A 27429-nucleotide genomic window follows, 5' to 3' on the forward strand; every position below is an offset into this window, starting at 1 on the left:
AGAAAGGGAGCAGGGACAGTAATGGCGGCCAGTTAGAGCCGGGCTGAGCCCGAGAGGCGGCGGCGACAGCGGCGGGAGGAGGCGGTGCGGCTCCGGCTGCGTCTCTGCCCGGCGGAGCGGCTTCCCCGGAGGGCTTTTCTTCCTTCTTCCCTCCTCCCCCCTTTCCCCCTCTCCCTCCCCTTCCCCTCCCTGCCCGAGCCCCCGCCTGTCCGCCCTCCCTCCTCCCTCCGCGCCGGCGGCGGTGGCGGCGGCGCCCCCCGTGTCCCCCCTCGCCGGGGCCATGGTGAACACCAGGAAGAGCTCTCTGCGCCCCCTGGGCAAAGCGGCGGCCGCGGCGGCCGGGGCCGGCAGCCATTTCATCTCGTCCCGCACCCGCTCTTCTAAGAGGGGCACCAAGGCAGATGCGGCCGGGCTGGAGGAGGCGGCGGCAGCGCGGGTGAGCACCGGGAGGTCCGCGGGGGACCGGAGGGAGGGAGGCGGCGAGGCCGGGGAATCGCAGGGGACAGCGCCGCTAGTGCCGGGGGCGGGGGGGCCGCGGGCACGGGAGCCGGCGGGGCGCGGGTGCCGAGACGGCTGTCGGAGGGACGGTGGGGCCGGCGGGCAGCCCGCGGCGAGGAGGCACCGCGGAGCCGGCAGGGACGCGGGGGGAGAGCCGCAGTCCCTGTGGAGCCAGCGCCGGAACGGCGGGGGCCGCTGACAGGGGCGGGGGCGGCGGGGACACGGGCGGCGGAGCGGCCGCGGTGCCGGTGCCCGGCGGGGCCGGCGGCGGGCGGGGGGCCGGCGGGGTCCGGCGGCGCGGGGCTCCCCCTGCGGCCGCGCCCGGCGCTGCCGCCGCCGCCAGACAAAAGTTGGGAGCTGCGCCCGCAGCAACTTCGCAATAAAGCTCGGCAGGGGTTTGGTTTGTGTGTATGTGGGGTTTTTTTATTTTCTTTTTTTTTTGTTTGTTTTCTTTTTTTTTTTCTTTTCTCCCTCCCTTTTCCCTAAATGACCTCGCTTCGTCTGGCGGCTGCGACGAGACGTAGCCAGTGCTTGGGAAGGCCCCCCGCCCCGTTTTTGTGGCACGGAGGGTGTGATTTTTACCGTCAAGTTTAAGTTGAATGCTTTCCCAGCTGAACTCGCTGTGGTAGCTTTGCTTAGACGGGCTAACTGCAAGTAAAATTCTACAGCCCGATTTGGAGAACCAACATTTGTCGAATTCTAACTGGAAGAAATAATTTGGGAGTCTCCTTTCTTCCTTGTCTCTAAACAGCTCTGTTGGCAAAACCTGCAATTTTTGGTTTTAATTATCGAAGAATCACAGAATCAGTGAAGTTGCAAAACACCTCTGAGATCTGAGTCCGACCTATGACCGATCACCACCTAGTCAACAGGACCATGGCACCGAGTGCCACATCCAGTCTTTCCTTAAACAGCTCCAGGGCCGGTGCCTCCCCCGCCTCCCTGGGCAGCCCGTTCCCAATGTTTAATGATCCTTTCTGTGAAGAAATTCCTCCCACAGGAGGAATTGTAGGCAGGACTTTTTCTTTGGTTGATGAAACTTCACATATTGCTTTGAAGGTTTAAACTAGTATTAACTGCTGCCTGCTTTGCATGTATATTATAAAAGCAATGGAAATATGGAAGTGAAATTTGAGGGTCCAAGTGTTTGACAGTCTTGCACCAACTGACCATGTCCCTGCCTTGCAAACGAGGAAGTTAATCAGCCAAGCAGAAAAACAGCAGCCAGAGGCAGATCAGAAGGATGTTACCTGGAATTCTCACAAAACCTTTTACCCTGTCCATTTGGTCTAAAATACTAAATCAAATACAAATCGCTATTGAGTTATCCTATACCTTCTATGCTTCTCTTTCAGTTCTTTCCTACTTCACAGTTCTTCCCTTCCCCCATCTTACTTTTCCTTGTTCCCTGTTTCTTCCTTGTTTAATTTCAGTGGACTCCCGGGGATGCAGCACCATAGCTGTAAAAAGCTGTTCTACTTGTTCTAGTGTGCAGTTTCTGTTTATTCATATTATGGGTCTTGTGGTTTGTGAAGCAAAGTTTGAAGTAACCCTTACTGGCTTGCTTCTCAGGGAGTTTACTGCTTCTAAGAAAACTAGCTTGGGCTTCTTTCCAAGTATTTTTAATTCACGAACAGTGTCTTTTCACTTTTAATGCAAGTCATTAAAACGTTCAAATTATATTATTGTCATGGTGTAAGGAAAGGAGATTGTGCAAAATAGTGTAAAATATTGTAAATATTTCTTAGGCTATTGCCCATGCTTCTAAAAGAGCCTTTCTTCTAAAGTTAAATGTAAATTTTGGTGTATGGGAATGAACTTGTTTTGCTTCACAACATATCTCATGCGTTTGAGGTGGATTTTTTCTTTCCTTTTAAGATGTAAGTGCCAAATATGAGCAGAAGTTATCCAAGAAGGTTTTTTTCCCCTTATTTCCCCCATCCAGTGTGTTTTATAAAATATGTATCTATCACTGTATTTTAAAGTTGTTTTTATATAACTCTTTTTATTCTTCAGATGTAAATACTGTCAGCAATACAGTGTCTTTCTGAGCTTCTGACTCTTCTTGAAGTAGTGCCAGAGAAGGATCTCAGTGATTAGGACATGAATAAGTATAGCAGTAGGGAGACAAAGCCTTTGCTTTTGGAAGTGACTGTCAGGAGACAGATAGTGAGGCTGTGTTCAGAAAGCGTGCTAGGATTGTCTTCATGCAGTTGTATGTTTTTATTTGGTGTTTTTTTTGTTATTGTTTTTTTTGTTGTTGTTGTTTTTTGTTTGTTTTTGTTTTATTTTTTTGGTTTTTTGCAGTTGACTGGAACAGTCTCCCCTTTCTAAATTTTTTGGGTGTCACATCAGGAAACCAGCCTTGCTACTAGCAATTGTGTTAATGGGCAGCTCAAGTTTGGAGCGCTGACAGAGATGGGATGCTTCTTCTTTGCAGTGTGTGGCTTAATTTTCTTGCGTGGAGTTTTTAACCAGGACTCCCTGAGAAATGCTTTTCAATGGGAATGTTTGTAGCTGCCTTTCAGTATACATTTTAAAAGATCATCCGTCTGTTCCTTATTAGCAGCAAAAACTGAGTTAATAACCTAATGGCATCCTGTAAGATGCTGAGTAGACCAAATGAGGGGATAGGACTTGCCTTCTATATCTTTTTTATCTATTTCCTTCTTATTTTATCCTCTTTTTTTTTTTAATGTGGTGGTTTTTTGTGTGGTTTGCTTTTTGCATGCGTTTTTAAGGATAGACTTGACTCTCTCCCAAGAACTTAAGTTTCTAGTCTGCCGCTTCAATATTATGCTGAGTTATGTGTGAATAGTGTCCTTTTTTGTTTGATCTGAATCTGGAGGCAACACACATTTTGTGGAAATGGACTGTAATATCTAAATGCCATTGTTATGTTCAGTGTATTCCCTCAGTAGTACTTGCTCAGCTTGGAGAAAGCACTGACGTCAGGCTGTGAAAAGTAAACTGGTTTGAATTATTGATTGGCGACCATGCAGTCAGTGATGGAGATGAATATGTGTGTGTCTGTCTGCTGACCAGAAGCCAGATTAAAATGAACAAAATCCCTCACTAAATGGATCAAGAAGCCAAGAAGTTTATTGTCTGAGATGATGTCATAGCAGAGTGCATAGAGAGGATACAGAGGGGAAAAACTGGGCTTTGTTTTCTTCCTGTTTCCAGGACTGATTTACATGCTATTCAGTAGATTTTGAAGCTATGCTTACATAAATATGTATTCTGTTGTTATACAAATTATACATATGTGTATAAAAATACAGGTGTTTTTTTTTTTTCTCCTCTGAGCATTAAAATTTGAGAAGTGATCTGGCTATATATTAAAGCATTCTGACAAGAAGAGCTCATCAAAATCTTTTACAGAGTCATAGAATTTTAACACAAGACTTATAGGTTCAGTGGACTTCATTCACACTATGAAAAAATTGAGGATCCTGTGACTATAAGTGGTAAAAATTGCACTTCGTGCAAATTCTACTGATGTCTGATGTTTTCAGATACTGAGTTGTGATTGCTGGTAACACTTCTTTGGCAATTGAAATTATTTTTCTTAGTCATCTCAAAGCACAAATCAAAAGTGTTGATCAAGAATTCATTGCGTAATAAACACTCTTAAATCTTGTCAGCGTACTAGTTAGACATTTTAGAAATGTATACAAGGTTATCTTAATTTAATTAGCCAAGAAAGCATTAGCAGTGCCTTAAGGGCTACTTGAGGGCACGGTGATAATTGTAACGCATTATCCTGGCTAAAAGTAGCGCTGCCAACACTGTTCAACTTGCGCTGTGCAACCCAGAGCTCTCCATTGTACTTAATTGCTAGTGGGAGCAATCTGGGGCTGCAGGAGTGACTTCGGTGCTGGAGTGAGGAAAGGTAGAGAGCTGCACAGCATTTCTGTGTGCTGCCAGCGTGTCTCAGCGTCTCTCACTGGAGTTTCTCATTCTGTAGCACTAGAAGTGTTTTTTGATTTCTGGGTGATAATGCAGCTTTTGTAGCATAAACTTGTTGCTACATTTTACTCTTCAAAAAGCCTTTAGAGGTCAGCTGTTGAAAACATAGAAAATGGAAAAACGTACTGTGATTACTTACTTTTAAATTACAAGTTTTAAAGATAACCGGTAGAGTTTTCTAAGAATCAAGTTATCCTTTATGAAAGATGGTGATTGGCATATTTTCTTTCTTGTCTGTGCAAAGTGTCTCACAGTGTTCTGGATGCTGTGGTGTTTATAATAAAGCTATAGAAAAGGTTAGATTTTCCTCCTTATGCTGTATAAATGACAATTGCTGGCTACCTGCATGTAAAGCTCTTCAAGACAAAAGCTCCTCTCCAATATCTGTGTTTTAGAGCACTGCATTGCCTTCATGTTCAAGTTTGCAGTAACATCAGTAAAGGTGCTGAGGCTAATGCTTTTACAGTTCTTTGAAATAAATCCTGAAATATAATGCCTTGTGAAGCTATTCCAAACAATTTAATTTAAAGGAAGATTCCCAGGAAAGCTCATCTTTTTGGTGTAATAACATTTCGGTTCTTTCTGGTTTAGTGGTCTTCTCCTTTTTGGGATTTATCAAGGAAAAATCAATGTTCTAAAATGAGTCATGCAGGTCATTCCTTGCCTGTATGGTGTTAATACAGCTGTGAGCAGTGGGACATGGAGCAATTGTTGGAAGCAGTCTTTGTTCAGGGTCCTGTCAAAATACCATACAGTTGGCATTTGTGAGCCTTTTGTAGTTCTGAAGGGCTGTCCTGATTTTGAATTCTTCTTAGATCGGTCCAGGCTGCTCTCAGGACACCTGAAGTGTCCATGGTCTGTTTTGGGAGGCAGTGGTGCATCCTGTTCGAAGCTGCCTATCGTTGGTGTCACACTGTTCCAGGGCCTTCAAAGGAAGCAATCTAAGGGCTAATCCAGTGAATGGATAAGACCTCCAAAGAGTACTCAGGAAATGGTGTTGATGTTTTGTGTGGTGCATTGCTTCCTCTGAATATTTGGCTTGTCCCAGAGTAATATTAATAAAAGCTGCTTCTCCAACTAGTGTCTCTGAACTTCAGACAGAAGATTTGACCCATGGCTGTGAGACAGCCCATGACAATTTTTGCAAGAGTCACATACAGCTTGGGGTTATGCAAGATAATTAGCTCAGGTAATTATATTCTGATCACCTCCATCCCCCTGCAGTTTCACTTGCATGTGGTATGGTTTTGCACATCCTGCCCTAAATTGTTTGCTATGCTGTGGAACAGTTTTAATTCCAATCTAATGATGTTTTGAATGATTTCTCTGTAAAACTTTATAAAACCCATCTTGAGCCAAAGCATGCAGCAAGTAGGCATCAGTGAGCTGGAGCTTTCATTGCTGTGAATTTTGTGTGCTGTTTTGTAGCTGTGACCCTTTGAAAGATTGCTGATTATTTATTAAATGTTTTAGCTCTAATGGATTACTTTTTCTGTGGGTAATATCACTCATGAACCCATTTACTGCAAAGGGAGCCGACAATATGTTTTTATCCTTTTTTTGTGTACACTTCATGCTTTGCTGGTTTTTCTAAACAATTTTTTAGACTGGTTTCACTCTTGAAATATTGTCTTCATTACCTTTGATGGGATTTTCATGGTTTATTTTAACCATTAATTCTGCTTTAAATTGTTCAAGTGCTGGTTTGTATTTATATGTGCTTGGATCCTTTTTCTGAATAAATTTAGTTTCTTTTTGCTTGGTAGCTGCTAAACCAGGCAACTTTTCAACCTTAGATTAATGTATAATCTTCTGTAAGCCTTTTCATTTTGCACTGAGTATGTGTATGCTGTAATAGCTTCAACTCCAGCTGAACTAGGTATGAAGGAGGCAGTTCTCCTATTAGAAATACAGAATTTAAGAGCTTCTCCAAGTTCCATAGTTCTTGTACCCTGTACTAAATTTTGTAGTTTTACCTTTATGCTTCTAGTAGTGTCTGGTGATGGCCTAACTAATGTAAAGCTTTGATAGAAAGTTTATGTCCAGTTGCACGTGGAGCAGAGACTTTGGTTTGGTTGTTTTCATCATTTGGGAAGGAGGCATTTTCCTTTTCTCTAGCCTCCAGTCAGTTCCTTCATTTTAAATGGATAAATAGTTGAGCCAAGCTATTCAAATAACCTGAAATGAAGAAGCTGTTCATTTTCTACATGTGGAAGAGATTACTTGCAGTGAAATTTGTTGCTGTGCCTAAGCAATCCCTCATTCCAAATACTTAATAACTATCCTCTGTTATTTCTTTGATGTATTGTTCAGGTTTCAGTTTTTGTTTTTATTATGATTTAAATCTCAGTACATTAATCTTAAGATTTCTATCACAATTATATGGAATTTAAATTTATTTTTTACTCATTTGAAAATACTGTCTTCAAGTGCATTGTTGCTAGGGGTGCAGAAGTGTTTTTTAATCTTATTTTTTATCCACACAGAAGGCCACCTTCCTAGTTTCCTTTGCTAGAGACACTTCCATGCTTAGTTTACTGAGTCTATTTCCTGGTCATGTCCAAACCTGGGGGAACAGTCTGGTTCAGGGCTTCTCACTCTGTCCTCCTCTTTACTACACTGGTTTAGATGATTCTTCTTTATTTAGGTTTATAGTGGTATTGAAGGAGGTCATGTCCTATAAGCTTTGTTCAGGATGTGGCTGTTAAGCAGAAACAAGATGGATTTTCGAAGATTGAGCATAGGAATAAACATTTGAATGTTTTCATTTTTTCCACATCAGAATTGTAATAAATCTTGATTCTCAGTTCATTACATAAATATAATCTTTGCTTTAAAAGTTTTGCTAACAGAGTCTAGAAACTCACAGAAATGGTTAATGCAGTTCTGACTAAAAATATGTTGCTTTTAGTATTCCTTCAGTGTTAAATAAGGAGGATCAGTGGTTTTAAAAACTTAAGTGGATCTACCAGAAAAACTTCTAAGTGAGGTGTGGACCCTGTATAGCAAGTAGAGAACTCTTCTCAGTGGACTTGCTTTTCTGCAGGTGTGTGATTTCACATATGCTGTAAGTGTGAGCTCTGGCTGTGAACTCTGCAGTTGTGAAAACAACAGGCTCGCCAGTATTAATGCTTGCCAGGCCATTTGATCAGCTGGATCAGGATCATGTTACTGGTCCATCTGAAACTAATCTTCTCCACATCCTCTGGCTTTCCCTTCCCTCCCCTCCATCCTTCTGATTTGATTATCAGCTGAAATTTCACAATATCATCCTCATTTTGGCGAAGGCACAGAGAAGAGAGGAGTGCTCATGGTGGAAATGCTTGGAGTGGGTTGCTGATGATGGGAGGATAAAGCTCAGCTCACTATTTATGGCCTCTGTCACAGTTTGGTGGAGGCTGCTCTGTAGGTCGCTCTCCCTTTCATTCATGAACCAAGTAACCTGTAGATTGCAAGGGTTTTTTGTGTGTCACACTGAAGCTGTTGACAGGCACTCAGTGTGGATGCAAACAGGTGTCTTTTTCTGTAACAGACAGAGGGAGTGGTTGCAGGTGTGAAAATCACCAATTAACAGTGCTTATATTTTTAACTTGTAAACGTTTAACTTTTCTCAAAAGCTTTCACATTTATTAAATAACGTGAATTCTAGCGTTGAAGAATTTCAGGAAATAAGATGGAAATGTGTTGAAATAATAAAGCTGATCTTCCAATGCAAGAAATACAGGATTTTTTGTTGTTTTTTTCTTTTAATCTGAATGAATGGGGAAGAACTTATTCTTCTGAAAATAGTCTAGAAGATGGTATTCTTTGTGTTCTTAATAGCTATTATTGGTGTGAGCATTGTTTACTTAAAAAAACTACAGAAGCTGAATGTTAAAAGGATTCAGATCATCCTGCAGTTGAGGCGTTCTTTACTATCATTACCACTAATGAAATACGTCGTTAATAGTTGTTTATTCCAAGATCATCAAGCACTTAAGCATGAACATTATTTTTCCTTAACACCTGTGGAGAGCCAATGTCTGATAAATGACTGTGTGCAAACAAGTGGAAATTAGAGAACTGCAACCAGGAGATGTGCTCTTTTAAGGTGACATTCTTTTTTCAAGCTGTCATCAAGGTTAACGCATCAGGGCCTTCGTGAAACTTGGAATTCTCACTGTGGTAGTTAATGTGCTCTAATCCAAATACATTTATTTCTCAGCTTTTTGTCCTTTGAAGACTGAGGCAGAATGGTTTGGGTTGGAAGGGATATTGAAGATCATCTCTTCTCAGTGCCCTGCCATGGGAAGGGACACCTTCCACTAGACAAGGTTGCTCAGAGCCCTATCCAATCTAGCCTTGAAGTAAAAGTGCTTTTACACTGGATTTTTAGGACACAAAGGTAGTCGTTCAGCCTGCAGCAGTATGTTGTATACCATCACAAATACAGTCTGCTGTATTATGTTCGACCTCAAGTTCAGTCGTGTTACCTTCTTTCCCCAGACAAGTGTATCAGGTCTTACCTCTTCCCACTAAGCAGTCAGCCAATTCTCCCATACATGAGGGGCTGAAAGCTTTTGCCAGGAAAATGTGGGTTGGGGTGGGGAAGAGATGAGCTTGTGAGGATGTGTTGGTGCTGGAGAGAGTGGGTAGTGTGGTGTGTCATGCTGAAATTAGGGCGTAGTGTAGATGTGTAAGGCAAGGTGTGGTACCTGGTTTGAGCATGATGATGAGTGTTTCAGCTACTGAATGTTTGTACCAAGCATAAGGAGAGTTTTATTCCTCCTTCCACCCTCCCCTTCCCCCCTTTTTGGTGAAGAAACTATAAAGCAAAGTGGTGAGCTTAAAAAAAAAATAGGATTTGAAGAGATTTGTTAGATTCTGGTCAGATGACATGATTACAGTCATAAGAAAATTTGTTGATCTAGTAAGTAGAATTTGGAACCAAACAAACCTAAAATGTCTCAAAGAGACTGTGAAGCCTTCTGATTTTTTTTAAAAATTACTTAGTATTCTTAGCCCAAAAATCCATTAGCTTAATGTTAGCAAGACCTAACTTACCTAACTCTCATCAATAGATCTTAACGCAGATCTTTAATGCGATTAAATTTTTAGGAGTTAATGCTTTAATTAGTATTTTTTACCTTTGCAGAAACAAAGGAACACAAGTGGCTTTTCCAGAATCACTGGGCAGGCAGCTAGACGATGTTTTTGGTGTATTTTATTGGTGTTTGAAATGTATTGTAGTTTCAGTGAAAGCAAATTATTTGTTAACTGAATAGTTATGTAATATGAGGGCAAGGATGAGGCATGAGTTTAACTAATTGGGGTGCTGGGGACACGGTCACATTTTTTTAATGAATAACTGTTTTACTTTGGAAAGACAATTTTACCTTTTTGTACTGTAGAATATAAAAGTTTGTTAAATCCACAAAATAGTCCTAAGTATTTAATATCCTTTAATGGACAGCCCATTTCAAGAACTTTGCATGAACTGGTAGGAGGAAGGCAGAGCAGTTTTTTTCACATGTATTTTTAAAATAAGAATCCCAGTTAATATTCTGGAACACCCAAGAAGATGTATTGTTAATCAAAAGATGTATTTTAAATTAGAAAATAGAAAGTTAGAAATTACCAGAATTTAGTTTCTCCAGCGTCAGTAAAAATAAGATTGAGACGTGTCTGAAATTGTTGTCTTTTCAGAGAGTCAAGTGAAGTGGAAAAAGTTACATTTCAATATCAGAAGCTAGGATTTAACTTAAGTTAGAAGCAGAGGTTTTTGAAAACCTGTGACTAAAACAGATTTTTTGAAAGTGTTTATTGTTATTAAGAGAAAGTAACTTTCAGGGTCTTTCCTGCTTGGTTAGTGGGTTAAAAAGAGAAGCCATTTATGCATTTAACAAAATGGAGAGAAATAGGATTGGTCATCTGAAGATTGAATATCAGTGCATTAATTTCATGTCTTGGACATGGAAAGAGGCTGTAGAAAAAGCAGTTGCTTCAGCTTTCAAGAGAGTGAGGAGCTGTGTGAGCAGTGGTGCAAGTGTTCAGGGTGTGGCAGACACTCAGCTGGGTGTGCCCCACAGACTGTATGGCGAGGACAGCAAGTTTGCCCATGGTGGATAACTCAGATATTCATGTCTGCATGCCTGTGTCTGAGTACAAACGAACCTGTGGCAAACCAGACAGAGTCTTTTTCAGAAATTGCAAGGTGTGGTTGTGGTTTGAATGTTATATCATCTTACTTGAGAACTCGGTGAACTTGTGTTCACATGCTTGGAGATGCCAGTGGTAGAGATGGTTTGTACTCCTCCTCTCTGTCCGAGACTACTGGAGTAGGATTGTTTTGGGATATTCAGACCAGCAGTGTAGTGAAGAGTTCTTTGCTTATTCTGTTGGCCAGGAGGTTCAACTTAAAAACCAGAAGAAACAAAACCCCCCTATCCTTTCCCCTTCAAAGATTCTATAAGTAATCTTTGTATTTTAACTTGGGAATTAATCACATGTCATGCTTTAGCCAGCTGGTTCCTGTGATACACCTGAAGGCACTGTCAGTGACTACTCCCCTGCAATGTGTGTTCTCCCGTCCTGCAGAAAGACTGTACTGGTGTGGTTACTGTTCTAAGAGGATAAATTGAGAAGGAAACGGTCAGTTTTATTAATTGATTTCTAGTTTGTGTTTCCCAGAACTTAAGGACTACATGTTTCAAATAAATCTCTGTTAGTATCGAATTAGTGTTTTGAGATTTAGGGATGGATAGAGAAGAGACTACAGGTAATAATGTATACCAGTGTATTTGTAGCTTGCTCATAGATGGGTATTAAACACTGTTTCTGTCTTTTGCCTTTTCATACAAAGCAGAGAGCATAGAAATAATATGCAGCTATATGTTTTCTTGCTTTATTACTCATTTCAGCTTTTGTTTCTAGATATATCAGTACCACTCGTTTGAGTGCCTTCAGTGAAGGTGTTTTATCAGTTTGCTTCCCACTGCTTCTGCCTAAATTGAATCTTAGCTCAACAGCTGATTTGTGGTATTCATTCAGCTGTCACATTCCATTTTACTCTTGAATCCAAAGATAATGAAGACTGTGTTTTGCCAGTCTAGACCATGGATGGTATCCTGTTAATGCCAGTATTTCCTTAGTCATTATTAGCAAGAGTGCTTTCCGTAAGAGGTGGTTCTGCTTGTTCTGGATCACAGCTGGAGTTTGCTGGGTCTCTCTTTTCTGTTGGATCAGTGCAGTTGCACTAAATTTTATTTCTCTCTTTGTACCTTCTGACACTATGTAAAGTCATTTTTTGATTCTTCTGTGCTTGCTCTTTCTTTGTTGCTTTGCTATGCTTGAAGGCAATTTCTGACATGATTAAGATTTCATTAATTCATATTCTCTGCATTCTCTCAGCATGTCAGTGCGTTTGCTTCAGTGCCAGTGTTTCATTAGGAGCTTTGAGTTCAGAGCATCAGTTCCTACTTCTGCAATTGCATTATTAATTTCTTAATTTTTAAGTTTGATGCTTGTATCATATCTTTCTAGTCCCAGAACATTTTCAGGATATCTACTCTGAAGTAATAAGTTTCTGGGTTGAAACTGAGGTGCTATTTTTAATCATTAAAGGTATAAATGGTTTGAGACCTGGTTCCTTGAGGGAGCAAGTTGAGTGCTGTAGAGTCATTAGACCTGTTTTGCTATAAATGGGAGGAAGCAGTGGCTAGACTGCTCTCTGTGAAGGCTTCCCAAACTGAAATTAATTTCCTTTCTTGTTCTAGTGTATCCCAGTTTGGATAATCTCTTGAGTGTTATGGAAACTCTATCTCTGTATTTTACTGTGGATAGTGAAGGTTGTGGATGGTAATCTTGATTTGATTCCCTAGAGCTTGAATTTTTTAAGATTGTCTGTTAACTGGAAAATGGAGCTTGGATTCTTGATAACATATTTAAAATTTCAGTGATGTCAACTGCGTAGTAGCTTTGCTACTACTTCGTGGTAAAGCATTTGCTGTTAGTGCATCTTGCACAGCATGTACTCTAATGTAGGTTAGTATTTTGACTTGAGTATCTTAAAATATAACTTGGTTTCTACTTGCTGAGTTTGTGCACAGAGTTAATATGCAGACCAGTGAGGCTCAGCTGAAAATAATAGCCTAAACAAAGAATAACCTAATTAAATAAGCCCCTTAATTGCTGGTCTGGTTCCTCAGGCAGCTGCAAGGAACTGATTGCTGATGTGATCACATTGACTGCCTGCTCTTCCAGTTTCTGAAGCTATTTGCCAGTATACGTTCATTGGACAGCATTAGAGATCTCAAAGATACTCAACTTTTATGAATTCTGTGAATATTTGTAGCAGAGGGAGACCTGAAGTAGCAGAATTTGTCTCCATTGCCAGTATTTTGTTTTAACTGCTGGCTGACAGGACATGATCCTAGCTGAACTTGAGACTTGAGACCAGAGGCATTAGAGGAAATGCAGAGAAAAGTGATGATAGTGGACTCTGAGGAGTTTGGCTTTTTGCGTGGAAAGGGGTGGGGATGGAATACAGGAACCTGTGCATTACTAATATCACTGCTGGCAAATAACTCTAATGTTACCCCTTGTAAAGCTTTGTTACATCCTGCTTCATCTCTCCTAGTTTCATTTTCTCTGTCTTGCTTAGCCGGTTTTAAACTGGTTCTGTGGCTTACCTTGAAACTTTGCTTCTATTCTTCACAGGGGAGCTTGTGTAGTTTTGGAAAGTAGTTACTAAAATTGACCTAATCAGGGTTGTATTTCTCTAAGTCCACAAGTAAACTGATGGCTGAATAAAGCAAAAAGTATATGCACAAATACTTCCAGTGTTTACAAGTGAATGTGCAGGCTATTAAAATTTTGTAAAAAGTTGATATTATGTAGTTTCAGAGTGTTATGGGAAGCAGCCAGGTGCTGCCCATGTATTTTATAGTGCTACACAGGGTGCAGGTGTTTTGTATTTAGGAATGGTGATAGTTATTATCTTTTTTCTTGCCTGATCCCTTAGTGAAATGATTAAGATCACTGTCAAGGTAGGAGGTTCATCTAACAGAAGTAAAGTGAGCTTTTGAATCTTTAGTGAGCTGGTCAGGTTCATGGATGCATCAGAGAAACATTGGAAGGAGATCCCAGGAGGTTGGAGTGGTGCTGTGTAGTCAGGCAAGGGAGAGCATGGGCTCTCCTTGAGTCACAGTGGTGCTGAGCTGTCTTGTCAAACTACACCCATACATTTGGATTTCACTTTCTTAATACTGTGCTGCTTTGTCTTCCTCTCTTAAAAAATAAGCCTTTTCTTTTTCATTTTCCTGAGTATGTGGCATGTGATGTTGAAGTATCTGGAGTACAAATCAGATTGTTGTTTCTAATAAACCTGATGAACAAATGGGACTTCTGTGGTCTTCTCCTTGTGTTTAAGTAAAATTATCTCTGTCATAGTTCAAGTTCTTACTAACAATTCCTGGATCTTAATATTTGAAGATTAGTTCTCTACTGTTGCAATAAGGGGTATTTAGTTTTTAAATCATAGAATCATAAAATGGTTTGGGTTGGAAGGAACCTTTAAGATCATCTAATTTGAAAACCCTTGCCATGAGCAGGGACATCTTGCACTATCCCAGGTTGCTCAAAGCCCCATCCAACCTGGCCTTGAACAGTTCCAGGGATGGGGCAGCCGCAGCTTCTGGGGGCAACCTGTGCCAGTGTCTGACCACCCTCACGGGGAAGAATTTATTCCTAATATCTAACCTAAACTTGCCATCTGTCAGTTTAAAACCATTCGCTCTTGTCAATTCCCCTGTCAATACACACCCTTTTTAAAAGGTCCCTTTCCAGCTCTCTTAGAGCCCCTTTAGTTACTGGTTCTATAAGATCTCCTTGGAGCCTTCTCCAAGCTGAACAACCCCACTTCTCTCAGCCTGTCTCCACAGCAGAGCTGCTTCAGTCCTTGGATTATCTTCATGACCTTCTCTGGACTTGCTCAAACATCCCCATATCCTTCATATGTTGTGGGCCCCAGGGCTGGACACAGGACTCCAGGTGGCATCTCAAGACTGGGGACATAGACAGGGAGAATCCCCTCCCTGCTGCCTGTTTTGCTGCTGATGCATGCCAGGACACTTTTGGCTTTTTGGGCTGCAGAAGCACATCATGGGGACCTTCTTGTCAAGCAACACCCCTGAATCTTTCTTCCCTGGGCTGTTCTCCATCCATTTCCCCCCCAGCCTGTACTTGTGCTTTGGATTGCCCAGACCCAGGTGGAGGACCTTGCACTTGGGCTTGTTGAGGTCATAAGGCAAACTTCATGAGGTTTGCCCAGGATCCCACTGGATGGCATGAAGACTGTTTTGATGAGCAAAAATTTGTAATTAATAAAATCCTGGTTTTATGTTTTGTTGTAGTATTCACCCAAATGGAAGCAGATCCTCTGAAGTTTGTTGTCTGTCCATTTCTTGTATACAGCTTTGAAGTAATCCCTTGTTACTGTCTTTGAGTTTCTGTCTCTGTTATCTTTGATAAGTGCAATAGAAAAAAAGGCCCCTTTTGGTACTCTTTAGGTGCTTTTTAAAAGATACTAGGAGTAATGTGGTTAGTGTGCATAATGCTGTCAGTGAATATGTTGGACATCTGACTGTGTGCTGAACAGCTTGATGGGTAGAACAAGGTACTAGAAAATTCTTACAGGAAGGAAGAGTATTTGTTTAAGCATTTTAAAGACAAACACAACATCACTGGAATAAATAATGGGTGTATTTTTAAGTTTCTTAACTTTCCACAGTCCATTTCTCTCTTTGTGGTGTTACTAGCTCTTTTGCAAGTAAGGTGAGAATAGCAGTGTCATGTATGATATATATAATAATACAATGGGTTGTAGAAACAATACTTGTTCAGAAATACAGGAAAACTATTATAGAAGTGTAATATTTGAAATTAAATATTTTTATATCTTCTAGTAATGTTTTCAGAAGAAACACTTTTAGTACTTCACACAGATTGGTCACTAAGAGCTTGACAGAGACTTTCCTCTTACTGAGATGAAGTTTACCCTTTTTCTGTAAGGCTATCTGCAAATGAGCCAATTAAGTATGATCTGATGCTTCTTTTCTTTTCAGAAAGATGAAGGTAGTGATGCTAGTTTGAGTGATAGCCACATATCTCCTCCTGCCAAACGTACCTCAAAACATGCTGAACCTGTGGGCAAAGACAAATCAAAATCACGCAGTACTGGGCAGCGAGAGGAATGGAGCATCTCAACTGGACAGTCCAGGTAATTGCTGCCAAGAGAAGAAGGAACTCATACCAGTTTTTTCTGTGTTGTTATCCCACTTAATGCTATTTCTGCAGTCAGCTGCAGCTCAGGAGTGTACTTTTGAAGCATGTTATTTTCACACAATTTTCTTCAGTTTAAGATTCCAGGAAAGTGGATTGCATCAGTTGTCTCATCTCTGCTTTCTTTCTATGCATATTTGTGCAAAAAATATAAAGTAATTTTATTTGAGATGCAGTCTGAGTTTTAGATTCTTGATGTATCCAAATTTAGTAATGTAACTTTTTTTTTTTTATACTCAATCTATAACAAGGCATGACATTTTAATTTGAGAGTCAGTGTTACCATCTTTAGGGAATGGGGAATGGTCAAGTTTATTTCTATTGTTGTTCAGTCTAGTAAGTAAATTTTACTGGATATAGCTTCAGTCCTGCCACACTTTTATAACTTGAAGCAGAAGTAATTAATTTTACTTTATAACTATATAATAGTATTTTACAAAGCATCCTTGTGTTCATAAGATTCCTCACATGATGACAAGTAACTGTGAGACAGTGTAAACAGTATGTTCCTGATCCATGAACTTTCAGTTAATACTAATTCTTTTGTAGATATGTATTTCATATTTATGTGCATGTCAAAATTGTTCTCGCAACAATTTGTATGTAAGACTGACTCTAAATCACTACTGGATTGTTAACTGCTAGGATGAAGTTTGCTTAAAAGCTTTATAAATCTCGAAATAGACCTCTTCTTATGTTTATTTTTCTCTTTTAAAACAGAATGAGTTAAATCTAGGATATTAATGCTGTGATCATTGGGAATATATTGAAACTAGTACACCTTCTGTTTCTTTTGTTTGTAAGGGTAGGCTTGTAGTGGACCTCCTAGAAATGTCAATATATAAAAAATAAATATTTAATGCAGCTGGGAGAATTTAGATCACTGTGTCAATTGAAATTTGGCCAAGGTACTGGAAATCATATTGTTGCTCATTTGGAACCCACTGCAACATGTCTTTGCATCTGAAGTTTTATGTTTTTTTCTGCCAAAATCCAAAGCAGAGTGCTTTGATCTTGAGTCACTAAGTGATCTTGAGTCACTAAGACTTTTCCCAGAAGTTCTGTTACTTCTATTGGTTTATCCAAGGGTGCTGGAATGATGGTTGCCTTTGGAGAGCTATACCAAGGTTCTGTTCTGAAATTTAAGGAGAGAGTTAACAGGACAAGATCATGAAGAAAGATTAGGGAGATTAATTAGAGAGATGCTTAGACAGTTGGGGGGTTTCATATTACTGGTATTGAGCAGTTTCGTCCTTATTAAGGTGTTGGGCATGAGGCAAACTCTTCCAAGACTTTGTCTCGTAAAGGTTTTGAAATTGGAGTATCATGGAGCATTTTACAGTCAAAGTTCTATTTTCACTGTGTGCCTTTTGCTTGACTAAGGAATGTTAATGTTATTTGTTTGTCTAATTGTCTCCTAGGTTAACTTCTCAGCCTGGTGCTACACTACCAAATGGACGTAGCTTATGTAAGTGAATTACAACAAAACTTTTTGTATCAGCTTTTACATTAAACAGTTTTATGTCAATGATTTTCAGTGGCATAAGTTTTTGATAACTTCACTAATTCCTTTGACCATTTTGACCAGAAAAGTTACTGCTCAGTTTACTCCTGTTGCCATCTTGGATACTCTCTGTGGATATGGGGAACATTTTGCAAAGAAAATCCATTTCTCTTCTCAATTCAGACCTCTTGGCCATGATCTCAATGTTTTCCTCAATTCCCAAATTACTGTTATGAACTAATTTTGGCCTTCCTCTCTGTTGGTCTCTTTAATTTACTTAATCTCTTTGCTCATCTGAAATTTGGCCTTCTGTGGTTTTTAACATTACTTAACTCTGTTGCTTTAGAGAGACCTGCCTTGTCTGCAGCTCCTGCTACCTTGAACAGTCTTCCTAAAAGCTTGTACCTTACAAACTTGCCATTTCATTGCTTATCTCAGCTAAACATACTTTGTCTTTTGTGTCTCTTTTTCATCAGTTGTGTCTTGTTTAATTTTGTGTTGACTCTATATAAATGTTATTTCATTAAGGATATTTGGTATTTTATTATTTATTGTGATGCCTAAGGAGCAGTTAGCAGTGGGATCTCTTTGTTTGGCACTGTACAGAGTAGCTGTAGATTTGCTTGTGAAGTCAGTGTGTTGTATCTGACCTTTTGATACTATATTTGAAAGACTTAAGAATTGAAACTTTGGCAAGTGTGCATATTAGTATTGATGTTAACTTAAAAATATTGAATGCTTAATTGAATGCCAAGTTTTCATCAGAAAATAAGATTATCATCTAAGGAAAGAAGCTTGAATATGCAGTAATAACTTTTAAAATAACTTTGATAGGAATTAAATACAGTTCTTTAGTTCATACTGTGCTTAATAACTTTTGGTTTATTGTCCTTGCTAAATGTTGTTTGTGAAAATGTTGTTTCCTGCATTTTGAAGTAGTAATACAAATTTCTCTTAGCTCTCAAAAGCCACCCCCTTCGAGGGGAAAAAAAGGGAGATGGGGACCATGCTTGCATAAACGGAGATATAGAAGTCAGAAAAAGTTGTCGGTCCAGGAAAAACAGATTTGAAACTTTGAATCAGAGTTTATTGTTTGATCAGCTAGTAAACAGGTATGTGGGGATACTACCGTTGTATTCACAAATCATCTTAATGATTTTTTAAAATTAGAAACCCCTGTGTTCCAGTGCCATGTCTGTGTTTAACTGTGGGGGTGCATTGCGGCAAGCTAAACTGTGGTTTGAGTTACAGCTGGGTCTATACAGTGACTACCATGGTATCCATGCTCTAAATGCAGAACAGCTTCCCAGGCTTTCATTGAGGAGTAAGTTACTGTGAGTTTATACCTGGATGGAGCTTTATGTTGGCAGTTACTGCAGAGTGCCTGATGTGCTCTAAATCCACACCCTGGTTTGTTTCTTGGTAATCTGTTTATGCAGTGATACCTTAAATGTCATGTAAATTGGTGATTAGCAGCAGCTTGGAAGCAGTCTAGATTTTGCTTGTATGATTTTGATCATAAAATATCAAAAGTTTGTAGCTTTCTTTTGTTTTTGTTTTTTACCATTTGTTAATAATTCCCATAGGGTGGGTGTCACTTTTTGACATTTACTTTGCAGACAAAGTAGGTCAGGCAGGGAGGCACGGTCTGGTCTGAGCATAGGAATGGGAGCCAGAAATGCTTTTTTTGAAATATTATTTCTCTGTAGCCCTTGGCTGGTTACTTAATATGTCCTGATCTTCCCACCTATAAAACAGGTTTTAGCAGTCACCTCTGTGAGAGACTGCTTTCTCCAGTGCTGGAAAATGATTTAAACGTAAACATTTAATTGTCAAGTATGATCTTTATTTTTAAATATATTCTGTTGAATCTTTTGTTAACCTAATTTTCTTTTTTGACTTACTCAGTAACTGAGTAGTTACTTAGTAACTACTTGGCATCACCTTGCAAACTTATACTGAGTTACATTTATTTTTCTAGTTGCAGTTGAATGTCCCTCCTCATCAGCAGTAGGAAAAAGTCTACCATGAAGGTTGTAATTTGATAAGATCATGGTACAGAAGTCTGTATATGAGTTTCTGCTGATAACAGGGTGTCACATAATCATTGGAGGTTTTTAAGAGCAGGTTTGACAGAAATCTTGTCAGGAATGATTTGGGCATTCTGTACTGTGCTCTTTCCTGGAGCACACTAGACTTTTCCAGGTCCCTTCCAACTGTATTTTCTTTTGTAGCAAACTGCAGCATGTTTTTACTTGAAATGGTTCTGTCACACATCACAGATATTTTGGAAGAATTGTTTAAATTGGAGAGGAGCTCCCATAATGAAAGGGTGACTTTACTGACTTATATCACCAGAACTTCCACTGTCTTTTTTCTAGGTGATATTTCACCCTTTAGATTTACTTTTAAACTGCTTGAAAAAAAGGAGATGAAGGTTTCTATCTTCTTACAAATATACAAATGTAGAAGAATTCTAATTGAAACCTACTCTAATCACCGTGGAGAGCAGTAGCATGGTCTTCATGACAGGTGGCCAAATAATTGACTTGGCCTGGCTAATACTGTGTTGTTCTCTTCTTTAGCAGTGAAGCATCTTGGCCAGGGTTATCACTTGCATACCACTGCTGTTTTGACAGCTGTTTACAAATACTCTAGATAATGAAAATGCTGACTAAATAGTAGATGAGAAATGGTGGTGAGGTCAAATACTGAGTGATGAGATTCTAGATGTTACTGATTTAACAAAAAGTAAATTCTTTATGTTCTAGTGTCTTTTTGAGGCCAGGGTAAGAAACTGTAAAGCGTATGGGGTGGAGGCATTAATTGCATTCTCATTATTATAATTATATAGGTGAAAAGCTTTACTTTCTTATTTTGCAAATTTAATCTTACCTGACACCTAATGTAATGTCTCAGCAGTTGCAAATTTTTATGCTGCAATTTATACTGAGCCAGATTTTTTAAAAGTTTGTTAAAATACTACTGTCTAATTTGAACCCCAAACTTTAATAGCATCAGAATTTCTTCTTTTACAAAGTTCTTAGTTTATATTCTTTCATTTTTACTATGATTAGGTTTGTAGTTAATTGATAGACAACTTAAGATGTTGAATGCTATGTCCAGAGTTCTGTGTGTTACTGTTTCAAGACTGATTTTTTTTTTGTGTGTTAATTTTTGCATATATTTTAGTACTGCTGAAGCTGTCCTGCAGGAAATGGATAATATTAACATCAGGAGGAACAGGCGATCTGGGGAAGTAGAACGGCTACGGATGTGGACAGATACAGAATTTGTAAGTGCAGAGTTTCTGAGATCTTGGATAGGTCATATCAAAGCAGAGCATGTTTGTTTTTGCAAACACCATACATTTGTCTGTAGGTCTATCTGACGGTTTATGATTTTCTTCAGTGGATAACATTAAAAAACATGATCAACTAAAATTCAGAACTAAATTAGTGGATATGCTGTACATTGTTTTCTTTATTGTTAAATTCACTGTCATGCTGTCATGATGTGCTGTGGTGGTTCTTTGGTTTGAAACATACTCTGGTAGCCTGAAAACAGGACTATCTTGATATTGATGTTGAAAACTTGGTATTGGTGTTTCTCTGTATTAGATGGACTAGGTACTGTCTGAGTGATTTACTTTAGCATCTATTAAATGAGACTGCTTTTGTAGTCTACCTATGGAGAGCTCTGCTGGAAAAACACTTGAGGCTAGAGATTGTGTGAAGCATTACTTTACTGGGAATAATACTGAGTGACACGAGACAGAACTGATGGGAGTGCATGTGAATTTCAGGAAAACATGGATATGTATTCTCGGGTGAAAAGAAGAAGGAAGTCACTGAGGAGAAATAGCTATGGAATTCAGAACCATCATGAAGTGTCCACAGAGGGGGAAGAAGAAGGTATGGGGTTGTAAAAAATTGTGGGGGCTTGTCTGAAGTATTTATAAAACAAAGTTCTCCTTCCCATAAGATAGCAATATATTGCACTACAGAAAGCAGAACAAAGTCTAGTTTCTAAACATTTGTATAGTACATTTCCTTCCTTCTGCTTTTCATAGCTCTAAGTAATTGGAGTTTTTTCTTACATTCCCTGTGACAATCCCCTGGTGGAAGTCAGGATGTGATGAATGTAGTCTGCAACTATGTGTGTTCTAAGTGACTTGATGTTTCTCATGTGCTGAATGGCAATTACCAGAAAGAATTTGTAATAGTTAGGCCTGCATCCTTCCTTTGGAGGAAGGTATTAATTAAAGTCTGCTTTCTGTCCATTGACATTTTAGAAGGTTTGTAGGTGCACAACTGTATTTGAAATTCTGCTTTCTTTAAAAATTTGGATGAAACTGGTCAATGGGTTCAGAAATCACTGGGAAAGAAGGGATTGTGCCTAACTTCGACGGCCTGATCAGCATCATGCTTGGCCTCCTTAAAAAAAAGTCAGATAAACTTCAGGCATCCATACAGATTTCAACATAGTGCATTTCAGTTTTAAACTAAAACTGCTGTGGAAGGTATGCTTTGTCCCAGTGAATAAGAATGCAGTCCTTATTCTGGGATCCATGGATGGAAATTCTGATCCTGTTAACAGATGGGCCTAGACTGTACCTTTATGCACAAAGTATATAAAGTAATTTCTGCGCTCTTTGCTTTGTATAAAAATGACAGTGAATCATAAAATTGTACTTATTTTCATGCTGTGTCAAATATTTGATTTATTGAGGCTCCTATTGGAAAAGAGAAGAAAGGCATTATCCTTAATTTGAAGGATAATTATTGAAGGAAAAGTACAGTGGAAAGAAGTGATATTTGAAGTGTTTTACAACTAAAGCTGTTTTGAATGCATTTATTTTTCTTTCTTTTGCCTTTCCATTATCTTGTGTAAAAAGCTAGAAGGAAATTTGGCAATGTACTGTAGATTTATTGTGGTCTTCAAATTTCCACTGATTTGCCAATTAGTGTTAATTAATAAATGGGCAATAATTCTCAGTGACCATTAAAATGTAAATTTTTTTCAGGATGAAAGTAGCTCTGACATGAAGTGGAAATGTTCTGAAAATGTTTTTATCCCCCAACAGAGTCTCAGGAAGAAGATGGAGATATAGAAGTAGAAGAAGCTGAGGGGGAAGAAAATGATCGGCCATATAATCTCAGACAGAGAAAAACTGTTGAGAGATACCAGGCTCCTCCAATAGGTGAGGAACCAGACAGTGCTTGACCTGCAAAAATACTGTGGATGTGGAGAGGGAATAGTTGGATGGCTGCTTCTCACCCCTGAGAGAGTAGCAGGGATGCAGCACTGTGTGATTTCCAACCTGACCTGTTGTGGTTCACCATGTGGATGGGACTGCTGAGACACAGTCTGTCAGTTTGTCAGTGGTGGTGGCACTGCTGCCCCATTGGACTGTGCAGATACTGCCCTGTACTGGGTTCAGGGTTGGGGGTGAATGGGGTTTAGGTCAAGAAATACTTGGCAGAAAGCAATCTAATGAATTACATAGGTGATTACATAGAAAAAATAGTTACTGTTATGCCCGCTGCTCTTCTTGAGTGGTAAGCCTAATTCATAACTATGGATAAATGGCATAGCAGCAGTTACCACAAATGAGAAACCTAAAGTTTTTCGGTTGGAAGGACTCTACAATGGTCATATCATCCAACTGCCTGGCTGCTTCAGGGCTGAGAAAAAGCATGTTATTCAGGTCATTGCCCAAATGCCTCTTATGACAGGCTTGGGGCATCAAACATTTCTTTAGGAAGCCTGTTGCAGTGTTGGACCACCCTCTCAGTAAAGAGATGCTTCTTCCTATCAAGTTTGGGTTTTCCCTGATGCAGCTTTGAACCATTTCCCCAGTCAGAGGATCATAGAATATGATTTCTCTGATAGAGAACTGCTGTGGTTTATTTGTTTGGAGAAATTTCAAGACATCCCGTATTATCAGTTATGAAGAGGTTTCTGTGTGGAGTGTAATGTCCTGCAAATAAACTCAAAATGCTAGTGCCCTGGATGAGTTACATTCTGCCATGACACACAGCTCTGGTAATTTGACAAGAGTAAGGATGGAATTCCCCTGCCTGCATCAAGCCAAGTACAGTGATAGTGAAAAAGCTCCCTGTCTAATTCTTTCCTTAAATTAAGCATTTGGAGAAGCCTGTGATAACCTTATTGATGAAAATGGATAATCCAGCACTTCCTTGCTGTATTCAGATTAGTTTATTATTCTTTTGTAATTGATGTTACAGTGCCAGCTCACCAAAAAAAGAGAGAAAATACGCTGTTTGATATTCACAGATCTCCTGCAAGAAGAAGCCATATCAGGTAAATGCCGGTTTCTCGGTGTGTAACTGTTTACTTTCCTTTAGTACATTCCGGTAGCTTTTGATTTTCCGACCATTCTTGAGTGAGTTGCACAGTTCATTCAGACATGTGAGTGGGTCTTGAATTATATCCTAGGTTCAGACCCTGATCAACATCCAGACAGGAGTGTCGTAGCACTGTCTAAACCCACTAGAAGCTTTGTGCTAAACAATGGAAACAGGTGCTACAAGTATTGGAAAGAATTCTGCATGGCACACTGTAGCTTTCTCTGTAAGGCCATATATTTAATATATAAATCCAATGCATCAGTTTGTCAAATATCCCCCTTTCTGTTCTACAAAACTGAGCAAAGCAGGTTAATGTTTTTTGTTTCCTTTCAGTTCAAATATCATCCATAAAGTATAAACAATTTAATAAAATGTTTAGCAAGAATAATTTTTGACTCTTATGTCTTGTGTCAAAGAAGTCTGGAGTGTACCAAGTTGTCTTGGAAACTGTCAGTAGGCTTTATGTAACAAAACAGATGAGATTACAGTTTAAAACATTTTTTTCAAAAATAAATTTACTCAAAGCTACAAAAAGACAAATCTGTCCATGAACAGAATCCAAGTAAATTAGTACTAGTCATAGCTGAAACTCTTGTCTTATTGCTCAATTTAATAACATAGTGAAAATATATAAAGTAAATAAAGTAATAGCTGAATCTTAGGGTTCTAAAATTTCTTAGTAATACAGATAAGAGTTGGGACTTTTTTTCCTTGAAGAGCATATGACAATTTTTTTGGTAATCTCTGGATTTGTACTTGTACTTCATATGTGAAGAGTATGAAAGTTATTATCCGTTTAGTTTTAGCCTGCTCATTACTTGGGCCCTTATTTTATCTCTTCTTGTCAAGACACTGTCAAAAGAATTCTTCCCAATTGCTTGATATTCTCTTTCATATATTTTGAAATGTATCTCATTTTTGGTCATTGGACAATAAAACTGAAAGACCATCTTATCCATTGGCAATAAACAGATAATTCAGTCCATTATCATGTTCATACAAATAATGCAGCTCACTATATTCACTTAAAATCCAAGACTTTTTATTAGTAACCAACTTCTTCATTCAAAAAAGTGCTGAATTTTTCAAACTGATATCAAACTCAATACCTTTTTTTACAGATTTAATGTACATTCTCTAATGTTTCTGAAATACTCAGTTTTGTGAAATACTGTCATACTAATATAAGTGGTTAATTCAGACTTTGGATAGTGATTTTACTTGGATTCAGATCAGAAGTACAGATGTTTTGAGAGCCTGTTCTGCCATTCAGAATTAATAACCTTGTAAAAAGAGATTATATACTTTGTAAAGTATGGAATTTTTTCGAATAGTATTTATAGGAAAGCATCAAACTGAGTAAGGAGACTTTGGTATGTCTGTTACATTAGAGGTGGCTAAAGTGGTTGGATATTTTCTTAAGTACAATTGCAGCTTATTGACTGAATATTCAGATCACATTGCTGAGGCAGCATGGACTGGACCACACGTTATGGCGCTCTACTTTTTTAGTAATGTTCATGTTGAAATCGGATGATCACTGTGGCAGTAAGAGCTGTTGTTCCCCTCTCAGATTAGTTGGTACTTGATGAAGCTAGAATAGGCATGCATCTCAAACTGAACAGTACTGTACTTGCCATTTCAGTTTCATTTTTATACAAGGACCAAAACATGCCATTCTGCTGCAAAAAAGACTGAGTTTTCTGTTTGTTTTGCCTCTTCAATAGGAGAAAGAAGCATGCCATTCACAGCAGTGATACAACCTCTTCAGATGAAGAACGTTTTGAAAGAAGAAAATCTAAAAGCATAGCCAGAGCAAGAAATAGGTATCAAAACATCCTTGGTCTTTAGAATGGTTTGATTTTATTGTTTATCAGAAAACAAGCAGAACTAGTCTGTAATGTTATGAGTTCTGCAGACTTTTGATTCTGCCTATAATTACCTGCAGATCCAGTTTAGGAGTGCAGGTTATATATTAACAGTTTTTGGAGTCCTAAGAGTAGATAATTAATAATAGTGATAATAAGATGGAAATGCAAGAGTAGCTGTTTCATTCAGTTGGGTTATAAAAAACAGCTCCTGTTGTTGTAACTTGGTCCTGGTTAATTCAGTTGTACTGCCAGCTCTTCACTCTTCTTTTTGTGTAAGAGTTTATACATTCTACACACCCAGTGCACATTTTTTTGACCTTACATATATTTAGCAGTAATCTAAAAGTGGAAGATCTATAACTAAATTTATTCACTGATAACTAGGTAGGAAAATTCTGCAGGAAAAAAAATAAAAAATTTCCTCATGTTTTCCATCTCTTCCCGTCTGCCCTTTTCCATCTCAAGGAATTCAGGCAACATACAATGACCAGAAGTGTAGTTCTGAGTGTAACCTGTGCCTTACTAGTAGCTGTCTTCCTCCCTTTAACTATCTAGTTGATCTGATGTAATACCTGTGTAGGGGCTTAAAGGAAGGAGATATTGTTTCTTCTGCGTTTAATCAAAATAATCTGTCCAGCCTAGTTCTTCAGATTGAAATATGTATCTGGATGTATAAAACTAACTTTGTTAAGGCACTTCCCAATATATAACCATAATTACCACAGAAAAGAAGATTAGTTTTATTTACCAGTCTGGGAAGGTTATCTCTTTATATAGTAAAAAGCATTTCATATCTTGTTTCTTCACCTCCAAGCAATGAAAGCAGAATAGTATTTATTTGGTATTTGTTGTTGAACAGGTGCCTGCCTTTAAACTTCAGAGCAGAAGATTTAGCTAGTGGAATCCTTCGAGAACGTGTGAAAGTTGGGGCAAGTTTGGCTGATGTTGACCCTATGATTGTTGATAAATCGGTAGGTTTTGTTAGAGCTTTTTATCTTCCTTGTTGAAGTAAATTCATAAAAAGCTCACTGATGTTCTTTTTTATTTTATTTTATTTTATTGTTACCAAAGCTTTTGCCTATTTATTCCTTTGGACTACAAAGCATTTGCTTTGGGACTTAGGCTGGATCTCTGCAGATGTCCAGGCAGCCCTGGCCCAGTTAACTTGCAAATCAGATAAGCTTCATATGGGCAGCCAAGAGTTGACTTTATCAATGGTTTTTTCACAGTTTCAAAATTCAGGGAAATCCTGCACTGAATTGCACTTGGTCAGTGCAGTGTTTTTTTTCTAATTTGTTTTCAAATGTTTTATAAGTAAAGATGCTTTTGTGGAAATTTGTTTGAATGTAAACTTAATTTTTCTTTTTTCTCCTAAGGTGTGTTTTGATAGTATAGGGGGATTGAGCCATCATATCCTTGCACTTAAGGAAATGGTAGTGTTTCCTCTTCTCTATCCAGAAGTATTTGAAAAATTCAAAATTCAGCCACCAAGGTAGGTGTATTTACTTTTACTATTGCATTTTGTTATTAAAGTCTGAGGAATTGAAAACACATAGGAGGTTGATTCTTTCCCCGAAGTGTTTTACAGTTCAAATAGATTTACATGTTTGCTACCCCACTTGTCTATCAGAATATGTAATAAGCAGGATGAAAAGTTAAAAGAACCCAGTGTATTTTTCTTGTGGTAGGAAGGTAAACTTTGTGATTTGGTTAAAGAAAGAATTCTCATGTGTTTCTTTTAGTATTACCTTGCCTTTTTTTAACCATTATGTTTTTAAGTATTGTACTAGATTAAGCAAAATGCTGATGTTTCTCTCAATAATATTGCACTGGGATTTTAATATTTATTAATGAGGCTTCTTGGTATGTGATTTAAATGGGTATATGGTGT

General features: G+C 38.7%; 1 protein-coding gene across 3 annotated transcripts in view; it reads left to right on the top strand.

Annotated features, from left to right (window-relative positions):
• Window positions 1–280: 280 nt before the first annotated feature.
• ATAD2B (ATPase family AAA domain containing 2B) overlaps window positions 281–27429 on the top strand; it is a 73233-nt gene continuing 46084 nt past the window's right edge. The window contains exons 1-13 of one of the 3 annotated variants that reach the window (XM_062489666.1): window positions 281–440; window positions 701–731; window positions 15042–15045; window positions 15573–15727; window positions 17211–17257; window positions 18252–18405; window positions 20486–20588; window positions 21099–21207; window positions 22380–22496; window positions 23545–23620; window positions 25395–25493; window positions 26398–26509; window positions 26915–27030. In XM_062489666.1, coding sequence (XP_062345650.1) covers window positions 281–440; window positions 701–731; window positions 15042–15045; window positions 15573–15727; window positions 17211–17257; window positions 18252–18405; window positions 20486–20588; window positions 21099–21207; window positions 22380–22496; window positions 23545–23620; window positions 25395–25493; window positions 26398–26509; window positions 26915–27030 — 1283 coding nt within the window. Of the gene's footprint in view, window positions 441–700; window positions 732–10543; window positions 10664–15041; window positions 15046–15572; window positions 15728–17210; window positions 17258–18251; window positions 18406–20485; window positions 20589–21098; window positions 21208–22379; window positions 22497–23544; window positions 23621–25394; window positions 25494–26397; window positions 26510–26914; window positions 27031–27429 lie in introns of those variants that run through there. The other 2 variants (XM_062489665.1, XM_062489667.1) reach the window with 2 other exon arrangements.

Source organism: Cinclus cinclus, chromosome 3 (assembly GCF_963662255.1).
Source record: "Cinclus cinclus chromosome 3, bCinCin1.1, whole genome shotgun sequence".
Taxonomy (NCBI): Eukaryota; Metazoa; Chordata; class Aves; order Passeriformes; family Cinclidae; genus Cinclus; species Cinclus cinclus.